At 36.6% G+C, this 21782-nt stretch overlaps 1 protein-coding gene across 1 annotated transcript; it reads left to right on the top strand.

Annotated features, from left to right (window-relative positions):
• The first annotated feature begins 10033 nt into the window (after positions 1 to 10033).
• On the top strand, positions 10034 to 18798 carry LOC143207011 (pickpocket protein 28). The gene is made up of 11 exons (XM_076419988.1): positions 10034 to 11049; positions 12762 to 12898; positions 12966 to 13153; positions 13820 to 13970; positions 14454 to 14593; positions 14878 to 14974; positions 15559 to 15822; positions 17244 to 17349; positions 17425 to 17481; positions 17600 to 17726; positions 18211 to 18798. The coding sequence occupies exons 1-11, from the start codon at positions 10995 to 10997 to the stop codon at positions 18344 to 18346; spliced, it is 1458 nt and encodes a 485-aa protein (XP_076276103.1). The 5' UTR covers positions 10034 to 10994; the 3' UTR covers positions 18347 to 18798.
• Positions 18799 to 21782: the final 2984 nt, after the last annotated feature.

A 21782-nucleotide genomic window follows, 5' to 3' on the forward strand; every position in this document is an offset into this window, starting at 1 on the left:
TACACGTGCACCGTTCTAAGATAATTACGTAACATCGCGGGGAACGCGAGACCATTACTCTGCTATTTTCCTCCACAACATCTGTTTATGTACCACTATAGTATAGTAAGCGCATCTCTGCGCTTTTGGTTTTTCCAGGCATGTCCGGACACACGCGTTCTGATGTTATTGTTTTCGAGCCGGTCCGGTTCTGTGGAGACGATCCACGTTTCTCGTCAATTCTACTGGACCAAAGTTGGGCAAAAATTTTTGCCCCACTCTGTACTGGACAAACCACATTTTTCAACATTTTTTCCAAAATTTTCGGAAACAGCGATCTTCAATCATCGGGATTGCCAAAACATTTCGACAGCCGTTTCTTCAAGATTAAATATAGGAGCATAGAAGAAAGAAATCTAATTCTATAGGTAAATATATATAAGAATACACTAAATTATAATGAAATATAATTTAAAATACTAGAATATATAACTCCAGCATTAATGTTATGTATAAATTTAATTATATACTTATGTATAATACTAGACCAAATTGTTTGACGTAAGCTTATTAAACTAAACCAAACACATTTTTCAAAATTTTACTTATCGATTTTTAATCATTGGAATTGCTAAAACATTTAACTACCAGAGGCTGCAGATTTTCATGGAAAATAAAAATTTCCTGCCTGAATTGGAAAAACAGGAACCGAGGAAGAATATCTTTTTTTTCAATAAATCAGCACTTTTAAATCTATTCATCCGTTTTTGCTCATAAAATCCACGGTCTATTAATTACCCATAGATGCGACTGTGTGAACAAGGTATTATTTATCAGGATACGAGCATTTTTCATCGATCAGGCAATACATTAATCGCTTGATAGTCTGGGTGGTACGTGCACACCTCCTGCACCAACATGAAATGAGAAAGACAAAATTATTGTTATATAAAGTCTCGAGGTAGGCAATGGCGTTGGACGTGTTTAGTGGAAAAGAGGAAAATCAGAGAGGCTCGTAGATTTTCTATTAACTTTGTTTCAAGAATTACGATACTTTATTTGTATGTGATTCATTCGTACATGGATAGGTACATGGACACTACAATTTCGCACATAACAGATAATTAGACTTTTTCTTCCGAGCTTCGTAATAATAGTAATTTTCTTTTTATTGCGAGAACATCTATCGGGTGTAAATTAATCAAATCAGAGTAGGAATGCAAAATTGATGATTATTAAACTGCGGATTTGATGCATTTGTGACGAAATGAGTAAGTGCAATTTGAAACAGTGAAAAAACTAGAAGACTGTGTAGTATTTTTGCATTACTTTGACTACATTAGAATTATTAGTGAAAATATAAATTTATGCAATCGATGCACGAACTTTTTATTTTGCATAAAGATCCGGAGTCTTTATTTTGCATAAAGACAGGAGTTATGGTCATCGCATGGTATTTTATCTCGAAAATGCGTCATCAGTTCTACGAACACGTGAAAATAATTTTATCAATTAATACACAGATTTGAACTTGACCTTGAACTTGTTCTCGTGACGTAATTCTGCGCTACACAACACTACATAAACATTGCAATATAACATATTAATATGCCATATTGTAAGAGCAATAACTAAAAAAATGTAGTTGTAAGTTTAAAGTGTTCACAGTCACCGTGCTCGCAGTTTGAAAAAGTTAAAAGAACAAAAGACCCCGCGGTATTGTGTTTTTGGGGTTTTCCACTTCCCGTCGGTTATATTTAGCCGTTTTAATTTGTATGAAATCTGAATCACTCATTCGCATTTCAAATTTGAAACCGCATGAAATAGTTCGCCATTAGTGTTCGTTATCATGCTTGATCTTGACATCTCGCATTTACTGTCTTCATCAACCGGTTAACGTAACACGAAACTGGATGTTGCAACAAAAGCTGCCACCAGATTGAACAAACGATCTCGAAAATCACCAAATGTGTCACATGGACATGTTGGAAGCAGTATGGCATTTTTAATATAAAATTTTAGATATGAATTCATTCTAGAACAATTCTCAGTGGACAGCGGATTTGATGCATTTATGACAAAAATGAGTACGTGTAATTTAAAACAGTCAAAACATTAAGAGAATTTATGAATACTATTATATTATTTTCAACCCATTACACATATTAACAAAGAAAATACATCTCTATGTCACTTCAGTTTCTTGTAATTCATAGATAATTTTTATTTTCCACAAAGATCTAATTATTAGTATTAATTTTATTTTTCATAAAGGTCTAATTATTGGACTGCGAATTTTCACACAAACAGATAAGTTTCTCGATGAATTTAACAATATTCTTATTTTCAGTTTACCGAACCTCCTAAAAAACAAATTTGTATTTAACTTCCGTTTTCTGCAACTGAAGATTTTTATTATACGTAGAGTCACCAGATGAGGGGAGTGAGACGAAATGCGTCACGTGACCGAGCCGCGGCGTTGGGGAATAGCTAGAACGGGGACACGAATCTTAACCCTTCGCACTTCGAATTATTTTTCAAATTTGTTGCCAACAAAGGACAGTTCCTTGACTGTTACTTATTTTATACAATTTTGTTTATTAATTATATTCGATGTAGCTCTCAAACTTAGTTGTAATTTATGTTTGGGGGACTTATATTTGTTTTTAACTGAAAAATATAGATAAAGGAAGAACCAAATACATGTGAGAACCCGTTTTATTTACATTTTTCTTTCTCTGATGTCGAGTGTGACTCCGCTACAATATAGTAATTGCGAAGATGTTACGACGGATACAATTTAACAGTTAGCAGCTTTCCAAACAATTAAAATTATACTAAGAACGTTTTTTTTTATGATTTCAGCGCACTGGTTCGATCAATTGTTATACATAACACTATTTGCAAATTTTCACATTATCTTTATCTCAACGTTTCGATCTTCGTTGCTCTTGTTTTAAATTCACACAATTTGAAATATAGCATTTATTACTAATTTACAGGGTGGTTCGGAACCCACCATAAACAGTAGGTCCCGCTGAAAAGGCGATGGTGAGAGTGGAAAGAGGAAGAGGATTGGTAAATGAATTTGAAACCCTGAGGGGACCAAATATCATGTCCATACTAATTTACAGATGCAATTCTTAAAAATTTTTTTGAGTTTTATCTAAAAGAAGATCGAAACGTTGAAATAAAGATATTGTGAAAATTTGCAAATAGTGTTATGTATAACAATATTAACAATTGATCGAACCAGTGCGCTGAAATCATCAAAAAAACGTTCTTAGCAACAATCTACGATCGACATAAGGAAACATTCATTACAATAATAAATAATAAATAATAGAATATTTACATCTTTGTATACACATGTTTCATATTTTTCCTCCACGTGATAGGAGCATATCAGAAATGTCGAGCAAAGTGTCATTCATTAAAAAACACTGTTATCAACTATTCGCACTATAGCCAACACGATCTTCGAGCCTCGCAATCGTGTACAAATCAAAATGCGGTAATCAAAATTGTTTGCCGTCTATGATGAGCCTCAGCATATTTTTCTTTCGTCACAAACGATCAAAACATTTTTTTCCCGAATGATGAATTACAAGGCGATAGGTATACCATGGTCGACGCGATTTGCGCCGATGCGGTGATGAAGAGGTAAACGTGATTATGCGCACCTAGAACACTGTTCTGCGTAGCTGTTCTTATGACTCAATTCGATCAAGACTGATAATTCGTGGGCAGGCTTAAGCAAAACGCGATATCATTGTGTGATTCGGCGCACAAATCCCGAATCCGTCTGAAAAAATCTCCTCGTAGTTTTCTTTTCCCGCAGCTGTTGCAGAATCTTGACCTCCGTGCGACCTTGGCCTATCGATTTGAAGTCAATTTGCGAATAATAACGCAATCAACCATCGCAATTTTCAATGTCGAAGAGACGGCTTTGAAATCAATTATTGAAATTTATTTACGAATAAAATCTATTATTGCGTTATAAATTGAAAAAACGTAATTTGGAAAATGAAGAAAAAATTATTCCGATGATTTTTAGTTAGATTTTTAGTTAGCTCGAATGTTACATTTCAAATTCGAATTTGTTTAGAAAAAGATTAGTGCGTGACTTTTTAAGAAATTAAATGATTTTTGGGCCACAACAATTGCAACAAACAGGTTTGAAATTAATTACTACTTACTAATATATTACAACATTTTAATGTTCTTCTAATGGTTTCACTGTTTTGTGGTTCTCTAAATACTCATTTTTAAAAGGGGACAATTTTATTATGAATTATTAATTCTAAAAATTATAGATTAAAATGATAATAGCATAATATGAATATTTTCTTTACTATAATTTTTTAAATATACTGTAAAAGAGTTTCGGTCAACAGGTCTGCCGGGTTTATTTGAATCAGCGGATGATCGCAGTTCATTATTCGCGAATGATTGAAAAACTCGGGTATTCCTTGAACTTGTATAATCACACGTCCAATTTGTTTATTTCCGGCGCTGTTCCGCGTACGTGGTTTCCCACAAATTGAAGACATTAGTTAATAATGAAGCGGCATTAGGAAGAATTCATCGATTCTAGGTTTCCCCGAATTAAAACACAATTGACTGTTATTCGAAATATAAGTAAGTAATTGGGGAGATTAAAAACCAATTGGTACATTCATAAACCTTCATGTTGTGGATGTATTATATGTACAGTATTATAATTGTTGCTACTCTAAAACTATAGTTTATAGAGTAAATAAATTTTAACGAATTATTTACGTTATATTATGTTATTTGAAAAATCCTCAGATCAACTTTTGTAATATAAATTATTATACGTATAAAAATATGATTACAATTTTATATAAAACTGCAATCAGTGCATGATTAATTTTCCCAAACATTTAAGTGGAAAAACTACAGGAAGGTGGCGTGAGTGTTTCATAAAAAGTTTTTCGATTAGAAAGTTTATCATTAATAATGTACGAATAAAATATAGAAATTTTCTTGACATTTTGATTAAAAGCGTTATTCGTACACCGTGCAGATTTCTATTACTGATTAAAATTATCACAGTTGGGTCGCGTGTAATGTGCTTCCTAACAAGTAATTAAAGATGAAGATTGAAAATCAGATCTCGTGTCTCTGCGTGTGTTCTTGTTTGAAGATAATATCAACAAAGAAATGATCTCTTCTTTAAATCTCGGCTCGAAATAGGACAATCGAATTTTGTAATATCGATGTTATTTCGCGATCATATCCGGAAACTCGTCTTTCGACGTCATTATCGTGAATTTTCCCTGAATGAAGCGTAAAAAAACATAAAACGCGCGTTCATTTCCATAAGCGGCGTTCCTAGAACAACCAGAAGAAGAGTTTACTGGTTTAATTGACCACGAGTAGTGATAATACTAGGATATAAAATTACAGTACCGCCAGCTGAATTGGACGTCTTCTGCGTTCACGTACATACGGGGATTTTTAAATTACTGCCGGCTTAGTCACCACGAGATACGTTCGTTCCGCAAAACGGTACGATGCATCTGTAAAGTATACGTCATGATACTTCTTTTCTACGAGTGTATGCCACCGAATACATTTGAAATTTGTTTTTCTGGCAGAAAGTGCGAATAAAGCATGGCACAATAGTTCGAATAATTATGAAACAATTATTGTCAACTACAGCAGGACCTCGATTAGCTCGATTAACTCGATTATCCCGATTATAAACAAATATGCATTTAAATATAGACAGACATGTACGTATGCTTCCTGTCGAAGTATGAATTTCGAGGGAAATTGAATTTGATCTGAATAGCTGTGTCACGTTCATTATTAGATGACTCGAGACAACGAATCCAAGTTGGGAATCCTTGGACGTACATGTAGTTGTTTGTGATATGTGAACAGAAACAAACAGTTTTTAACGGTTATCAATCACTTTTTATAGCGAATCGCTGCTTATTAAAATATGATTTTTGAATTCCTGACTTAATACTATGAATAGACAGCGGATCTTTATGCGAAATAAAAATTTTCCACCTGAATTGCAACAAACTGGAGTGAAACAGAAATTTATTTTCTTTCTTTTGTTAGTATGTTGAATAGGTTGAAAATAATATGACACCATCTCTAAATTTATCTAATATTTTTACTGCTTTCAATCACACCTACTAATTTCTGCGATACATGCATAAAATTCGCTGTCTAACTATGAAATAAGGTTTTCTAAACACGTTGACCATAAATATTATTACCGATATCAATAATGCAAATTTTTTGCATTTTTACAGACATAATTAGATGAAATACACGATTGTGTGAAACATGAGAAATCGAGATGCGTTCTCATTTAATTTTTGTTCCTTGCAATTCACATACAATTAGAAATATCTTAACATTCAAAAATTCGAATGTGTCGAATTAATATACATATAATTTGAGTACAGTTCTTACAACAAACTTACAAAATACAGAAATGTTATCTCGTAATGTCTCTTACAGCAATTTACTGTTAGCAATAAGACAAACACGTAGAAAAATTGTTAAAAGTGGGATAATAGCTATTGTTTGCCTTCCTTGTTTACCTCTAGAAGAAATTATCCTGAAAGAAGATGTCAATTTCCGTTTGTTGAAATAAATCATCGCATTATTATTGTTTTTCTCATGACTGAAGGCTTTATAAGCATTGATAATTATTGTTTTCTTCTCCTTTCTATGCAATTTATTCATCATTCGAGTGTTCTTAGCAACCAGGAAATACCTTAAGATGACGACCAGTAAAATGATCTTAGACATTAGAAATGGATGCATAGAATTTAAAAAGAAAGTGATCGCGGATCTTTTTAAAGTATGAATTCAATGTGAATCATCAATGAATTCTCAAGGGCATAATTACATAATTAGATATGAAGAAACGAAATACTAATAATTTCTAGACTGCGAATCTTTATCCATTTATGGCTCCTTAAAGTTTTCGAAAAATGGTATAATATAAAATACGACAGGGTTTAGTACCATTTTCATTTATTTCAGATCTACAAAGACTCCCGCCACTGAAAATAAGATTTTATTTCATTCTACTTTCTCTTAAAATTCGCCTACAAAAATTGAAAATTCCATAAACATCCGCAGGCTAGTCATTTCAGATCTGCCATGACAATGCCAGAAGTGAACCAAGGACACATCAACGGGTCAACTTTCAAATCAACAATTGCCTGTTACTCCAATATCCTATTCTTTCTCTTCATGACTCAATCCATTACATAAACTTCTATTATCAATTGATTTGCGGAAGCATTTGCAAGAAAATGACCAGGAGTATTGCGTTCTTCGAAGTTCTACCTCAAAAGGCTTCCCCTACTCAAAAGTCTTAATTGCCCGATGTATGTATAGTTTTCATAAGACTCGTCGACAATGAGTGATCGCAACGATACTCGAGAAGGTCACTACCGTGACCTTGAACTCGACTCGACAAGGTACATCTCAGTGTCGGATTTGTGTTGCATCGCGTGACTCACCGGTGACTTGGTAGAAAGTCTTTTCTTGAAAAACTTCAGTCCCGTACGTTCACCAATTATTTTCACGCTTTATTTCGCAACTGTGTATTAAGTATTAGTCTTGTTAAAGTCTGCTCTACCATACTTATTGGCCTCTTTTCTTAAATCAATTGAACAAATCAATATTTAATGTTTACTGGAAAGCATTACAGCATTGCAATTTCCAGCCTATCATTTACTTGATTTCTTTTATACATTGTCATTGACATTGTAATTGTACAATATTTCATGTAGACACGGTGTATAGCCGACAGTCGACGATTTTGTCAGATACATACTCTTCATGCTTTTTTAAGATACTAGCATTTCAATATAAACTATGAGTGTATTCTCGACGTATTACAAATTATTAGCTCTATCGCAAAATTGATAAATGAAAATATTGATGAGAGATAAAGACCATCCCTTAATTACCAATTGCACGTAATGCATTTTTCGGGTGAACTTCCGAAAGTCTGTCAAATCGGATTGAGCTAAAATTTTGCACATAGGTTTATTTTGTATCAAAAACATGTCTCCCTAAGTGATTTTTGGCGACTCGAAAAAAAATTTCTTATCATTTTAAGGCTCTTAGAGCCCCGTGGCACCGACGAGATACTGTTAAAGACTGCCAGCCTTACGGGAGTTGGCGGGACTCGAATTTTTCGGTATTTCTTACGCCCTCTAGGATATATTCTGGCTCCATCCAGAGAAACAGAAGGCCAACGACAGCATTTTGTCGGTAAAGAAGACCACTGAGGAGATTCTCGTCGCGATGTATCGGTGAGAATGCGAATTATCACGAAACCATATCGATTATTATTAAATGTTACATTCTCCGCCATATTTCAGACGATGTTTTGGCACTATTTTGGCACTATTTAGAACTTTTAGCGATGTGATATATCAGATCACTGTAACTTTCACGTTATCCCCGCGCCACCGACGAGATACTGTTAAAGACTGCCAGCCTTATGGGAGTTGGCGGGACTCGAATTTTTCGGTATGTCTTACGCCCTCTAGGATATATTTTAGCTCCATCCAGAGAAACAGAAGGCCAACGACGGCATTTTGTCGGTAAAGAAGACCACTGAGGAGATTCTCGTCGCGATGCATCGGTGTGAATGCGAATTATTACGAAACCATATCGATTATTATTAAATGTTACATTCTCCGCCATATTTCAGACGATGTTTTGGCACTATTTTAGCACTATTTAGAATTTTTAGCGATGTGGTATATCAGATCACTGTAACTTTCACGTTATCCCCGCGCCCACTCGCGCCCACTTACTGGTCCCGCGGAATAACACAGGGGCTGGCAGTCTTTAATAGTATCTCGTCGGTGCCCGCGCCCACTCGCGCCCACTTACTGGTTCCGCGGAATAACACAGGGGCTGGCGGCTGGCAGTCTTTAATAGTATCTCGTCGGTGGCTCTTGTCGGTGCTCTCGTCGTATAAAAGCTGGAGTACACTGCCTTATCGACCTAGAAGTTTTAAATGACTGATAAGAGCGTCCTCTTCTCGTCAGTGACTATAACCTGAAGAACTGTTCATTCCAATGCTGTAATTTCAAGTTTGAAAGCTGGGTCGTATAAGTTATGTTATATTATTGTGCGAGACCACCGACGAGATATAAGGATAGACCTATCACCCAATGTATTTTGGTGGCCATCTTTGCTGAGGCCACATGGCCTCTTTTTCTTGTCATTTCCTGTATTACCAACTCGGTTTTGGAGCCCCAGGCAGGATCTCGACGGGGCTGCTGACAGCTAAAATAGGCTGACAGCACGAATGGGATATAGGAATCATATTCCTATATCCCATTTGTGCTGACAGCTTTCTTACAATTAGTGGTAGCACAGACGAATTGTATTGACTGACTCGACTCGTTTCGTTTACTTTTTCAGAATTGGACTGTATTTATATATATATATATTCGTCGATGCTGTAACGTGGAAAATAGCAAAAATACGCGCTGTGCATTACACGGCAGTAACAGTAAATTGGCAACTATGCGACGAATATTTTCAAATGTGTTTTGGCAACTACGCAATCGATATATGAAATTCTACGTAATTTCTAAACTCACCACTCTAAATTGTAGAGGGCATACGAAAACCTCTGGTTTTTTTGCACAGTCGGTAATTCATAGCGTGGACACGAAGTCCCATAAGATGATAGGTCTATCCTTATATCTCGTCGGTGGCGAGACGTTCAATGCTCCAATACTTAGGTTTTCCTAAAATCTCTCATGTATCTCTCCCACTTCTAAATTGCAGATTTTCACTATTTTCGGCAATAAATCTTGAAACTCTACAATTTTTACCCTCTTTAAACGTTCGTAGCTCATTGCAACGTCGACCGATTTTGACGAAATTTTCAGGATATGTTTAATTGACACAGATCTACAAAACGTATGTATTTTTTCAATGTAGATCCACATAAAAAAGTTAAAAATTCAACTTTTAGTATTTTTTTCAACAATTCCGATCAATTGCAATTTTTGAAAAAATTTCTTTTCACATCGTTTGGTAAACTAATTGCTCTAGCTTCCCAAAAAAAATTCAAATCGTATAGTACAATATTAAAAAAGGTATCGTCTTCTTTATAGAGCGGTCTTAAACTTTTGTCCGCTACTGTGCATACACACACAAGCGTGGTAAAATAGAAAAGTATGTGTATGTTTGTATGTTTCCATCGATCTGATTCGGTGGGTCTGTCTGAAATTGACGGAGCGCGGTGTTTGTAAATATAATTGGTCGGTTCGGAGCTGATTCGTGCGCGTTTTTTGTCTGCTATAACAACCTTTTCAGGTATACCGCCAGTGGTCGGGCGCAACCCGCCCGGTGGGTGGTTATACTTTTGTATAAAACTAATCCCGATGAAAAACTATAAAATGCTGCCATACACAAACACGTTCTCCTATCTTTAGGAGTCATGTTACATGTCTTTAGATTTCAAAAAGGCACATACAGATCGAATTGAGTAACCTTTTTCGAAGTCGGTTAAAAATATATTTCTCACGCCTAAATTTTGAGCGATCTCTCCACCATGAAAATTAGAACCCTCCACCCTTCCAGCTCTATAAAGCTGTACATAACAATCGAGCATCGATTGCCACTGCGCTGCGACACGTTCAATTTCAAGTCCATTTCCGATTTTTACAACCCACGGTTAAACCAATTCGTTGACCATGACAGACTATCCATCGATCGCCGACGATCTGTTATTTTTTCTGGCCTCTTACCTCTGTATCATTTGCCTGAGTGGTTATGGATTAGCCTAATAACGCCAGTTCGTAGAATTTGCCGCACGAAATTGGTAGAAAATGGTATTACTTGGAGGCGTACGATGTTCCTCGGTATCATCCACACGACACTAATTTGTTCATTCGTTTGATGGGTCTCGTGACAGCCAGTTTGGCTGACGTTCGTATTTGGTGTCTGGCACAGTCGATCCTGAAAATGTCAGAATGCAAACGTTACCGCGGTATGGTTATCATTCAGCTAAGAAAGTGAGCAGGCTTGGTGAGTGACTGGCTATAGTAATCTAAGAGGATTCGCTGTTCATCCATTTCGTTGATTAATAAGCGCTGTACTTATCGCGAAATAACGGAAAGCTACGTAGTACGTCCACGAAGTAATTTATTACGCTTGGTGGTGGCGTTTCAGGCAATTTTCCTCCGTTACAAAAACAGTGAAGAAGTCTCACTCATCCTCCCATAAGGTCACCATTGTTTTCCTTGCGGTGTCTGCAATATCATTGTACAGAGCAACCTTTTAGTGTCCACGACAAAGGGCCGGTACGACATCGACTTGAGCTGCTTAGTTGAGTGTTCTGCCCGTCCTTCGTTGTTTATAATGCGCTGTAATGGAATTCGCTTCTGCGAGCGAGGAAGAGGGAACGAATGCCGTGTCTAGGGCTGTGCTTTTGCACGGTAACGATCTGCACGTAGCAACTCGAAACGTCTAACTGATCAGACAACTTCACCGAGATATTTCCGATCACCCGGGCTATAGTTTCTTAGTGTGGGTGTGGACAAAATCTTGTGTTCTCTACTTTCATTGTGTAGTCTTCACTTCCGTCGAGTTTGCTCGAACTTAAACGTTATTGCATGCTTGGAAATTTTCGTAATAAGGGTAGTTTGTAATACAATGGAAACTTTGGAAATGTGGGTTTGTTGCTAAAAGGGATGGAAAATCAAGAGGTGGTAGTACACGTTATTAAAATTTTTAATTAAGTAGTCAGTGTCACACACACACATACACAAAGGAGGCATAAATCCGGCATGTCTTGGGGAATGCTAACGCCGGTGGTAGTGTATTCAGAGATGTCAGGCAGTCGCTGTACGTGGGGCGATAATTTCTGCGAATCACTAACTTCAAACACAGCTGCCATAGGTAAAAAATTGTCGCAGCGAGTTCACAGGGAGCTCAATCGAATCGGCAGAATCTCTGCTTCAATCTGACTTTCGGATCGTGGTATTGCGATCATTTCTTAGTTTCTGAGTTAAAGGAAAAATGGAAATTGTGCATATTTTAAGCATACTTTCAGAAACACCTGGTATATCGAAATGTTAATGAAATTGAAAAAACAAAAGAAGTGCCTTGAAGAGAAAAAAACGCTCTTTCTATTGCTTTTTTACACAAGATTCCACGATAATTTTTTCGCTTCCTGGAGCCAGTTAAAATTAAAAAGTCAATATTTACTTCAATGTTGAATATCTCGAATAAAAAATATCGCGCAATAATCAACAACCACACATTTTACACAGGAAAGATAGCCCTTCCAAATGATGTTAACGCGATTTATCAAAAAAATTTGTTCCTCCCCGCGTGATGTTACAAAGTCGCACAAAGTTTTTGTTAACCGTCAATGTTGTCTTTATCCCGCTATAACTTCGTAAAAAGCCAACATAGAAAGAATTTGAAACGGAGCATCCGAAACTAGAGGTTTCACGCTTTCAAACCATTGTTTAATGATATCGATACAGCAATTTTCGCCGGAGTTATGATCGTGTAAACTGGTAGCAATTAAAGGTGATCCCTTAATTATTTTGAGGAGTGTAGTTTTAATATTAGCTGTCGAATACACTCCGTCATTTTATCTGCATAATATAGAAGCGGAAATTGTAGTAACGGAGATAGTTTACACAATAAAAAAGGCTTTGAAAAGTGGTGCGTGCGTCAAAAGAGTTAACCAAAGCAAGAGGACCGATAGAATTTCGTTTTGTTTGTAGGACGGTTAATGGGTCGGTCAAGCATCGCTCGATTTTTGAAAAAGTTCTTCCATGTTTATTGCGAAAACAGCGGTCTGCACGGATTTCGTTACATCGTCACAGCCGAAACCAGATTCGAACGAGCAATTTGGTTTGCGGTGGGTAAAACGTTCTTTACAAGTTCTCTGGAAAAATTAATTTAATCTCATAAAGAATTCTGCGCAGATTTGTGTAGCAGCGATTTTCTTCTGTTTGTTACTGATGCTACGATTGTGGGACCATTTCTCGAACAATCCCACAGTGACGATCATCGATACCTCGAACCCAATTAAGGATTTACAATTCCCGGGGATTACGATATGTAACAATAATAAAGTTTACGGACTACACGCCAACGTAATTGCGAGAAAATTGTAAGTCTCACTGAATCTATTGACAGTTCGAACATCTTTGAATTGTTTAGATCAGAGTTCTCGTTTTTTGTCAATCCTCCTGTAAAATGATAATTCTGAAATTAACTCTGCGGTCAAACGTTTAGTTTTTCGATTGAAATTTTACATTTCCTGTGTAAGTAACCGTAAATTGCAACCCTTCGACGTTCGACCGACTTCCATTAATTAAAGGAGTTTCGACTGTTAGTATGTCAGAAACAATTTACCTCGCTTCTTTATTGAGTAAAGTTTCCTTTACAACGCGCTCATTCCGCGGCTTTATAATTAAAACTTACATTATGAAATGAAGGAACAGAACAGAGGGAGTTTCGTGTGTGATGTTGTAGAAATTGGGATAAGCAATTTCCTTTGAGCTGTTTTCAAGCTGAAACAAAAGTTTTCTGTAACAAAACTCTTGTATAATTTACCATGTAAAATATTCTACAACTGTAAAAGTCGTCGGTAATGGAAAGCAAAGTTTTCAAATCTGTCTAAATGTATTCGTAGCCACCGCGAAATTCATTTGTTCTGTTGATATTTCGTTTTAACGAACAGAGAACAGTTTGTTTAATTAAGATTCTCATTTACTTCGTTCTTCTCAGTGTTTTCTAATTCCTTTCGTACACTGCATTCAATTTGTCCCAACAGACTGATGAATGGATTCGACATCAGCATGACCAATAGACTGTTTTCTTCGCTGATGAAACTGATACGACCTGATAAAATCGAGATCGATAACGCAACCGCGGCGTGGGCCCTCGACACGCTCGGTTACACCGTCGATAAACTAATGTTCGAGGTGAATAATACCCCTTGTTATCTCGGCAGATCTTTTGCGAATATTGTAGTACATGATATAGAAAATTGCTTTCGACAAGCTTTCTGTATTAATTCCTAAGGAAATCAAGTGTGCAAGAGTGTCGTGGCACACGCACACATCGCTAGACCCGCATATACGTATACGAAATTACAAGGTTTACAATTTACAAGAATACAAAATGACGCTTCAACATTGCAACGAGGAGTTCAGAAGCGGTCAATTGTAACTCCTAAAAGTCAAATCTATGTCTGTCCAGAGCCCAAAATGCATTTTTTTACGTTTTAACTAACTAATATTACGTATAGTAATATTATAGTAATAATACGACTAAATTAATTAAATAAATTAACTGCCACCACACTCTTGCACGGGCGCGTTGCACAAAATGACTTTTATCTTAGCTCGAACGTTTACTGTATTTTGATATTTGTGGTTCATGATCATACTGTCTTTTCGTTGCAGTTGATGCAACCTTGCAACGCGTTGTTGGTCAGATGCTCCTGGCTCGGGCAGATCTACAATTGCAACAAGATCTTCAAAACCGTGAAATCGAACGAGGGCTTCTGCTGTGGCTTCAACTATCACTATGATCTTTCGAAAATGTATATACATGTAATCAATGCGGCTTTTGTACACTTCTAATAAACATTAATAGATTATTATATTATCTTCGAGTTCCCAAAAAATTCTTAAAATTGCTATGGATGCAGAACATTCTTGCATAAAGATTCGCACTCTGGTATAATCAGTAACTTCTGAATTCTATAATAATTTTTTTTTTCATTTTTATTTCAAGTTGCAACGATATTGGAGCATCTTATCATGTTGTTGATGAAACAATTTTTGTTTTCAAGTTTCTTGATCGAAGATTTTTATCCTTTTTCAGAGGCAACGATTCGTGGCTAACGGATATCGCTATGGCCGAAGAACCGATGCAGTCTGACAATTCCTCAGAGGTTCTACCGGGCGTTAACAATATTCTGGTAACAGTATACTAAATTATCATTCTTAATAAACTGCGGATGTTCATGCAATTTATAATTTTTGTAGACATTTTTTAAGAAAGTGGCACTAAATAAAATTCTATTTTCATCGGTAATAGCATTTGTCGATCCAAAATAAATAGAAATCGTGCTAAATTCTGTTGAATTTAGTACTCCAGCATTTTTTATTTATGGTTTTTTAATGGTTTCCGCCATTACAATAAAATTTGCGCCAATTTTCACTATCATATTCGTGATCAGCACGTCGAAGTACGTCCAGAGTATAAAAAAAGTCGCAGGGTTGTTGCCCAATTCGGAAGTTTATCCATCTTTTCGAATTAAATTCTTCATTTTTGACATGATTGCATTAAATCCGCAGTCTGTCCATTGCAAATAAAGAGCATCCAGCTCGAACAATCGCTAAAATCAAATTCGTTTCCACGAGTTTGATTTGCTCGTATTTGGTGCGCAGAGACGTATCGACAGGAATCCATTGCCCGTATCAATTTCAAAATTCGTAACACACTATCGCCGACACCATCTTGGCAAATCCTGTATAGAAAGGTTGAACGGTGATGTTGCAGCGTGCACCGGGGTCGGGCCGCGATATTGGTTTATCGGTCGCCCTAAACATCGACGCTACGAACTATAAAAGCTCGATAAGACAGTTCGTTGGTGCCAACGTGTTTGTACACGATCCGATAGATTATCCGGACGTGGGGGCGCAAACCTCATCCCTGGTCCCCGGCCATGTAATGAGGTTGGTACTTTCCGGGACCAAAGTCAGCAGCTCGGAGAACATCCGCAATATACCCTTGAACAAGAGAATGTGTTTGTTCGATGGCGAGGTAAAATTTTCCTGTTAACTTGAACCATTCATCCACATTTTTCCATATCATTAGAACTAAGTTCCCAAAGTGACGACATTCGATTTACCCTCATTAGACTGCGGATCAGTATGCAAGATAAAAATTGTCTGCATCGATTGCTAGAAATAGAAACTAAATTGAATGTTATTTCTTTCCTTAATGATTTTAATAGAGGACATCATGAATTCTTTAAATTTTTCAACAATTTTGAATTTCATCTTCTCAATTTTGCTATAAACGCATAAAGACCCGCAGTCTGATCATCATGTTTAGTGTCATTTTAATAACAAAAATGCCATAAATAAGTTGACGTAAGTCCCATGAGCAGGATGTGCCCCGTAGTGGAGAGGACATCACTTTTTCTTAGATCGAATACTCATTGTCAGGTGCAGTGGGGTAAGTGCGCCCTAGTTTTTGCAAAGTTGGACTTTAAACTGATGTATTTTCAGTCGGGTATGTAAAAACATCAGCCACAGTTATTACTAGACTGCGGATTTTATGCATTTATGACAAAAATGGGTATGTACAATTTAAAGCAGTGCACATGTAGAAAATATTTAAGAACATTAATGTGTTAGTTTCAGCTTAATAGAATAATTAGAAGAAAAATACAATTTTTATTTGGTTCCTGGTGTCCTGCAATCAATGCAAACATTTTTTATTTTGCATAAAGATCCGCAGTCTAGTTATTACTGATGAATTAGTATTATGTGGGATTCCAATTTTGCTTGAAAATTATCATTTTGATAGGATATTGTACAAAGTGTCAACTACATCGCACTTGCCCCGAAAATGGGGCAAGAACGTCTCTGAGAGTTAAAAATGCTTTCAAACCTTGTTTCGAGAGTGCTACGGGACAAGAAAAGGATGATTATCAAGCCAGCTACAAAATGCTTTTCAAATTGTTTAGTTTTATAGTTGCCCGTACAGTACGCACTTACCCCACCGTGATAGTACGCAGTACGCACTTGCCCCGTGTAGTAATATTTACGGGGCAAGAGCATCTTAGTGTTTTTCTCAATGAAGTTTAACAAATACAATAAAAACGGTTTATTTAATGTAAACCTACATCAATATTTGTTATATTTACCTGAAATAACAACACAGAATATATGAATAACTTGTAAACTATTGCACGTTCAGGGTAACCTGAAAGCTGTACGTGTACCTCGCACGTGACTGTTTTGCATTGGTTGATTTAAGCGAGGAAAAAATCTTTATTCTTGGGCGACATCTATGTAGAATAGTTCATACTAACTTATACTACATTAATAAATACAAGCTAGAGAAATTTCGTTCATATTATAATAAAAATAACTAATTAACGCACTTGCCCCGTTGACGCACTTACCCCATTCCACCTTGTTTGAAATTATGTTTTGGCTATCGGCGATGTCCAGAGCACCGGTGAAAAGAAGTATAGTTACCAGACGTGCATCTCGGAGTGCGTCCAGCGAAATGCTTACGAACCTTGCGGATGTCTGCCTTTCTTTTACCCTGATGAACGTGAGTACTCGAACAAATGGATTTACTAACTCGTTTGGCGGGACGTTAATAAATGTTCATACTGTTCGTTACCAGACCCAGACGTTCGCTCATGCTACTTAACCGATGTCGATTGCATCCTGACCCGCAGAAGTAAGTAACAATGCATTTCTGCAATTAATCACCAAATGGTACTTTAAATGTTCCGTTCTGGAAGGAGAGAATTTTTGTTGAATATATTTTTACTAATATTTACTAACATTATAAACAGGCATTGTTTCCGAGACGGATTTCTCCAGGAAAGATTGCAGCTGCCTTCCACAATGCAACGATGAGTCGTACAACGTTTTCAGCGAATCGATTCGGATAGACAATCCGGAGTACGATTCCCAGCTCACGTAAGTTTCACTTAATTTTCATAATTAGGAAACTATTTCTTGCTAATATTAATTTAAGAACAAACATAGAATTTCAAGAAATTCCTTGCACCTAATATTTGTCCTCAAACACAGAGTTTTAAGAAGGATTGGTAGTAAAGAAATCTTAATAACTAGATGAATCTCTTATTGCATTGACACAGCGAAATGAAAAGCCAACGACAATTGTATCCTCTTTCTGCCTCCAAGCTTGCAGTCTAATATTTTTAGTAGCATTAAAAAGAACGTATTTTTAGTTTAGAAAAATAATATGTGTTTAACTTGTTTTTGTGAAGAAATCGCTATTTCCATCCGAAAGCGTTGAGAGAGCAATAGAATGCATTAGCGTGAAAACGGGGATATTATCGTTGATGCTTTTTATTATGGAGCCCAGTGAAAGGCCTGGCGAGCAAAAGCTTCTTTCCTCCCATTGACGAACAAGAAATTCATGAGCGCTTCTTTACAGGCACGGCTTGTATGTAAATAATATCTCGTTCCTCTACGTGTATTTCGGGGATGGCTCGTACATAGAGTACCGCACGGAAACCATCTTGGGCTGGGATAGTCTTCTGGGTAAGGAAAACTTCCTAAAGCATGTCTGACGCATCCCGTGAAACGTTTAATAAGAGAGAACGTGTAAAACAAAGTCAAGTAGAGCTGGAAATGCTTCGTGGAAGCGGAGCCAGAAATTTTCTTGAAGTGCTCTCATATCAGTGCCTACCGCTAAAACTTCGAAGACAATAATTATTATTACTTAAAAAAATTTGTGTACATTCTTCAAATGTTGCTTCACAAGCATGTTAAATTTCGGATCTTAATGCTTGACACTTTTTCTAAAAAAAATTCCCGAAGATTGCTTATAGTCAGACCATTAAATGAAAAAGTCCTCTTAACCGAAACTTTAAGAATTACAACAAAATTTTCTAACGACCTTAATAGTTCAATAATGATAAATCTATAACAGAAAATTTTACGGCAATGTGAAATTGATTGTCTGAAACGAGGATAATGAGCGGTATGAGTAGATCGGTGCAATCTAAGGAATGAAAATGCAATTTCAGCTTCTTTTGGAGGAATCTTCGGACTCTGTTTGGGCGGCTCGGTCATAAGTTTCGTCGAGTTTCTTTATTATCTGATCTCGGAGCTGCTCGCCGCCCGTAGAAAGAAACGCAAGAAATTGCGAGACGAAAATCTGCCGCCAGCTTCAAAGTTATTTGTCCCGGGACCCACGAATAAAGACTTTAGAAAGGCTGACAAATGTTTGTTTTATGTCCGGAACGAACAGTTTCCGCGGCGCACCCAGAGAAGCACTTTCAATTTTAAAAATGACGGAGTCCGTCCTGTCCGTGAGTAACTGTTCGCGGAAATGAAAAGGTTTCTGCGAAATACGAGTTGCTGAACTTCATTGGAACCTGTAGCGCGTTGTAACTAGTTGGTGCCTTGTGCAAAATAGAATTTCAGGGCAAAAACGTAGAATTTGGATCTTGTATCTCGGTTTGTCCCCCTTTTGCTTTGGGGCCGCGGACATTTGCCCCAGTTACCCATAGGGTAACGCGCCACTGATTCGAACGTTGATTTCTTGATCAGCCATCTTTGTTTCTTGGAACACTTCAGACACTTCGAAATTCAATCTAGAGTTTGAAAAATCGCAATCTAGCGTTCGAGATTACTCGGGATTCTTATGCGAAATTAAAAATCTCATCAATTGCACAAATTCGGAGCTGAATAGTTGAACCATTCCAGTTAGGGATGGGATCAAGTACCTCGCAAACATCGGTCAAGGTTCGAACCTTGATTGATGGAATTCGAACTCTCTATAAGTACTTCGAAAAAAATAGTATAATAATTAAAATAATTACAATAATATAGAAAAATCTTTCATTAAAATTATTTCGTACATGAATTTCAGTTCTCCATTATGTGTTTTGAAAACTTACTTACTGTATTTGCTTAACAATTTCCTAATGATTTCTTCCTAAAACCTATCATGTAAGTTTCTTCAGTGAATAATTCAATTGTTGAATATTATTATAAAAATATTGAGGGTGTCTTGTTAGTTCATAATGAAAATTGCTGTTACTATTGATGGTTCCATTAAAAAGTGTTTAGTCATGAACCACAGATTTTTCAAAATTAAGCAATAATCACCGGTCGGTAATGTGTTAAGTATTTAGTAATCGAAACCCATGAAATGAAACTTGGTTATTGAACTTGACTCGGATTCGTGAGTACATATTGAACTTGATCCCATCCCTAATTCCAGTTACAATTTGGAAAATTGATCTCGATTAAATGTTGAAAGTCTTCATCTAAATTCAGCAGGATTTTATAGAAGCTGATATATGAGTTTTTATTATAATATTGATTTGAATTGGGGCACGTGGAAGTCTTCAGTTCGCTATCAATTGCATTTGATAGACACATTAACATTCAACGAAGCTTAATTCATTTCACGTGGAGCGCATGAAATTACGTCAGCAGCGTGCGTGCATTACTCGCCTGAATTTGGAAATATTTCACTGGCGCACCTAAAAAGATTATGAACTTCGGAAAATTACATTTGACATATTGTCGGTATTGAAGCACCAATAATAAATGAATACGAGATGTCCGCTACAATTCAGGTTATCACGCGTTATTCTTTGAAACGTCGGAACGAAATGAAATAAATAAAATTGATTATCTTCTTTAATGGCGGGCTGCTGGGCTCTCCAACAAATTTAATCGTCATATCCCACACATGTATCTATATGTATATCCTGTAAATGCATGAAATGTGAAATGCAACAATGAACCATCGAATAAAATGAACATTTACTTCAAACTCACTCGTAAAACACGCAAAAGAATTCTTCAAACCTCTCCTGCTTCTTCGACAAATAGCTTTTGCAATGTTGTTGATAATTGCGAACAAAAATTTGTGAATGTGGTTCATATACAGTGGCTGAAATTTCTATAAAGTCATCTTCATTTTCATAGATATTTTAAAAATATCACCCTCTCTGTTGATTTATCGTATCTGGTCTTGTGCCTTGTTGACACTCGGGTAGAGGGACTGCCCCCTCTATAGACCGCTATGTTTACTATTTACGTTTGTTTTAATTTTTTTCTGTGTGGTGCAGAACACAAGTGCGAAGTTTCTATAAAGTCACTCAGTGTTTCTCTGTATTCTGAGCAGAGGACTACGGAAAATTGCAGATCTTCTAAAAGTATTAGTTTTAGAACTCTTAGAGATCTTGTTTGTTACAATTTGATTCATGTGTATCAGAATGCCGAGAGGAAAAGTACTAACAAGTGAAGAAAAAGCATCTTTCTAAATAAAGCATCTTTATAAATTATAAATTATAAATTATAAATTATAAATTATAAATTTATCGGAAATATTATTATTTTTCGATGTAGAATAAGAATATGAAATAAAAAATATGGGTTTCCATTTGAAAAATTGAAGTTGCCCTTCATCTGACCCTTAAAGGGCCATTATGGAAAAATGTGCATAGCGCCATCAAATGTGCCCCTTCATATGAAGAATATTTTATATAAAACATCTTTTCATATTCCTGCTGGTTTCCGTAACAATTGACTATCTCAAGATAAATGGACCACCCTGTATATAAAAATAAGTGTACCAAGTTTCATTGAGGTTCTCCGTTTGTAAAAATTTTCCTGCGTGAATCAACCTGTCGACTTTCGATTTGCGAGCAGTCTCGCGTCGTTTCGCGGTTCATGCGAATGTTCCTAGTGTGTATAATGCGATTTGGATACAGCATTAGGAGGAGCTAGTACGCGGTGGCGTCGACTACGGTTTTCTCTCGAAGATTTCCTGGGGGATAGATTTTTTTCTCATCAGCGCCCGAGACTACGCGTCGCGTCGTTCCGATATTCTTGCCATGGATTCAATTTCAGCGGGGTCGGGCCGACGGAATAAAAGCTTGGCTTGCACGTTGCACGATGATCCTCAGAATTGGCTGCGGACCGTGATGTTCCACGTGATATACTGGCCGTCCTTTCGCTGGTTCGCGAAAAACGTGATCGCGT

The sequence above is a fragment of the Lasioglossum baleicum genome, chromosome 3, assembly GCF_051020765.1.
Source record: "Lasioglossum baleicum chromosome 3, iyLasBale1, whole genome shotgun sequence".
Lineage (NCBI taxonomy): Eukaryota > Metazoa > Arthropoda > Insecta > Hymenoptera > Halictidae > Lasioglossum > Lasioglossum baleicum.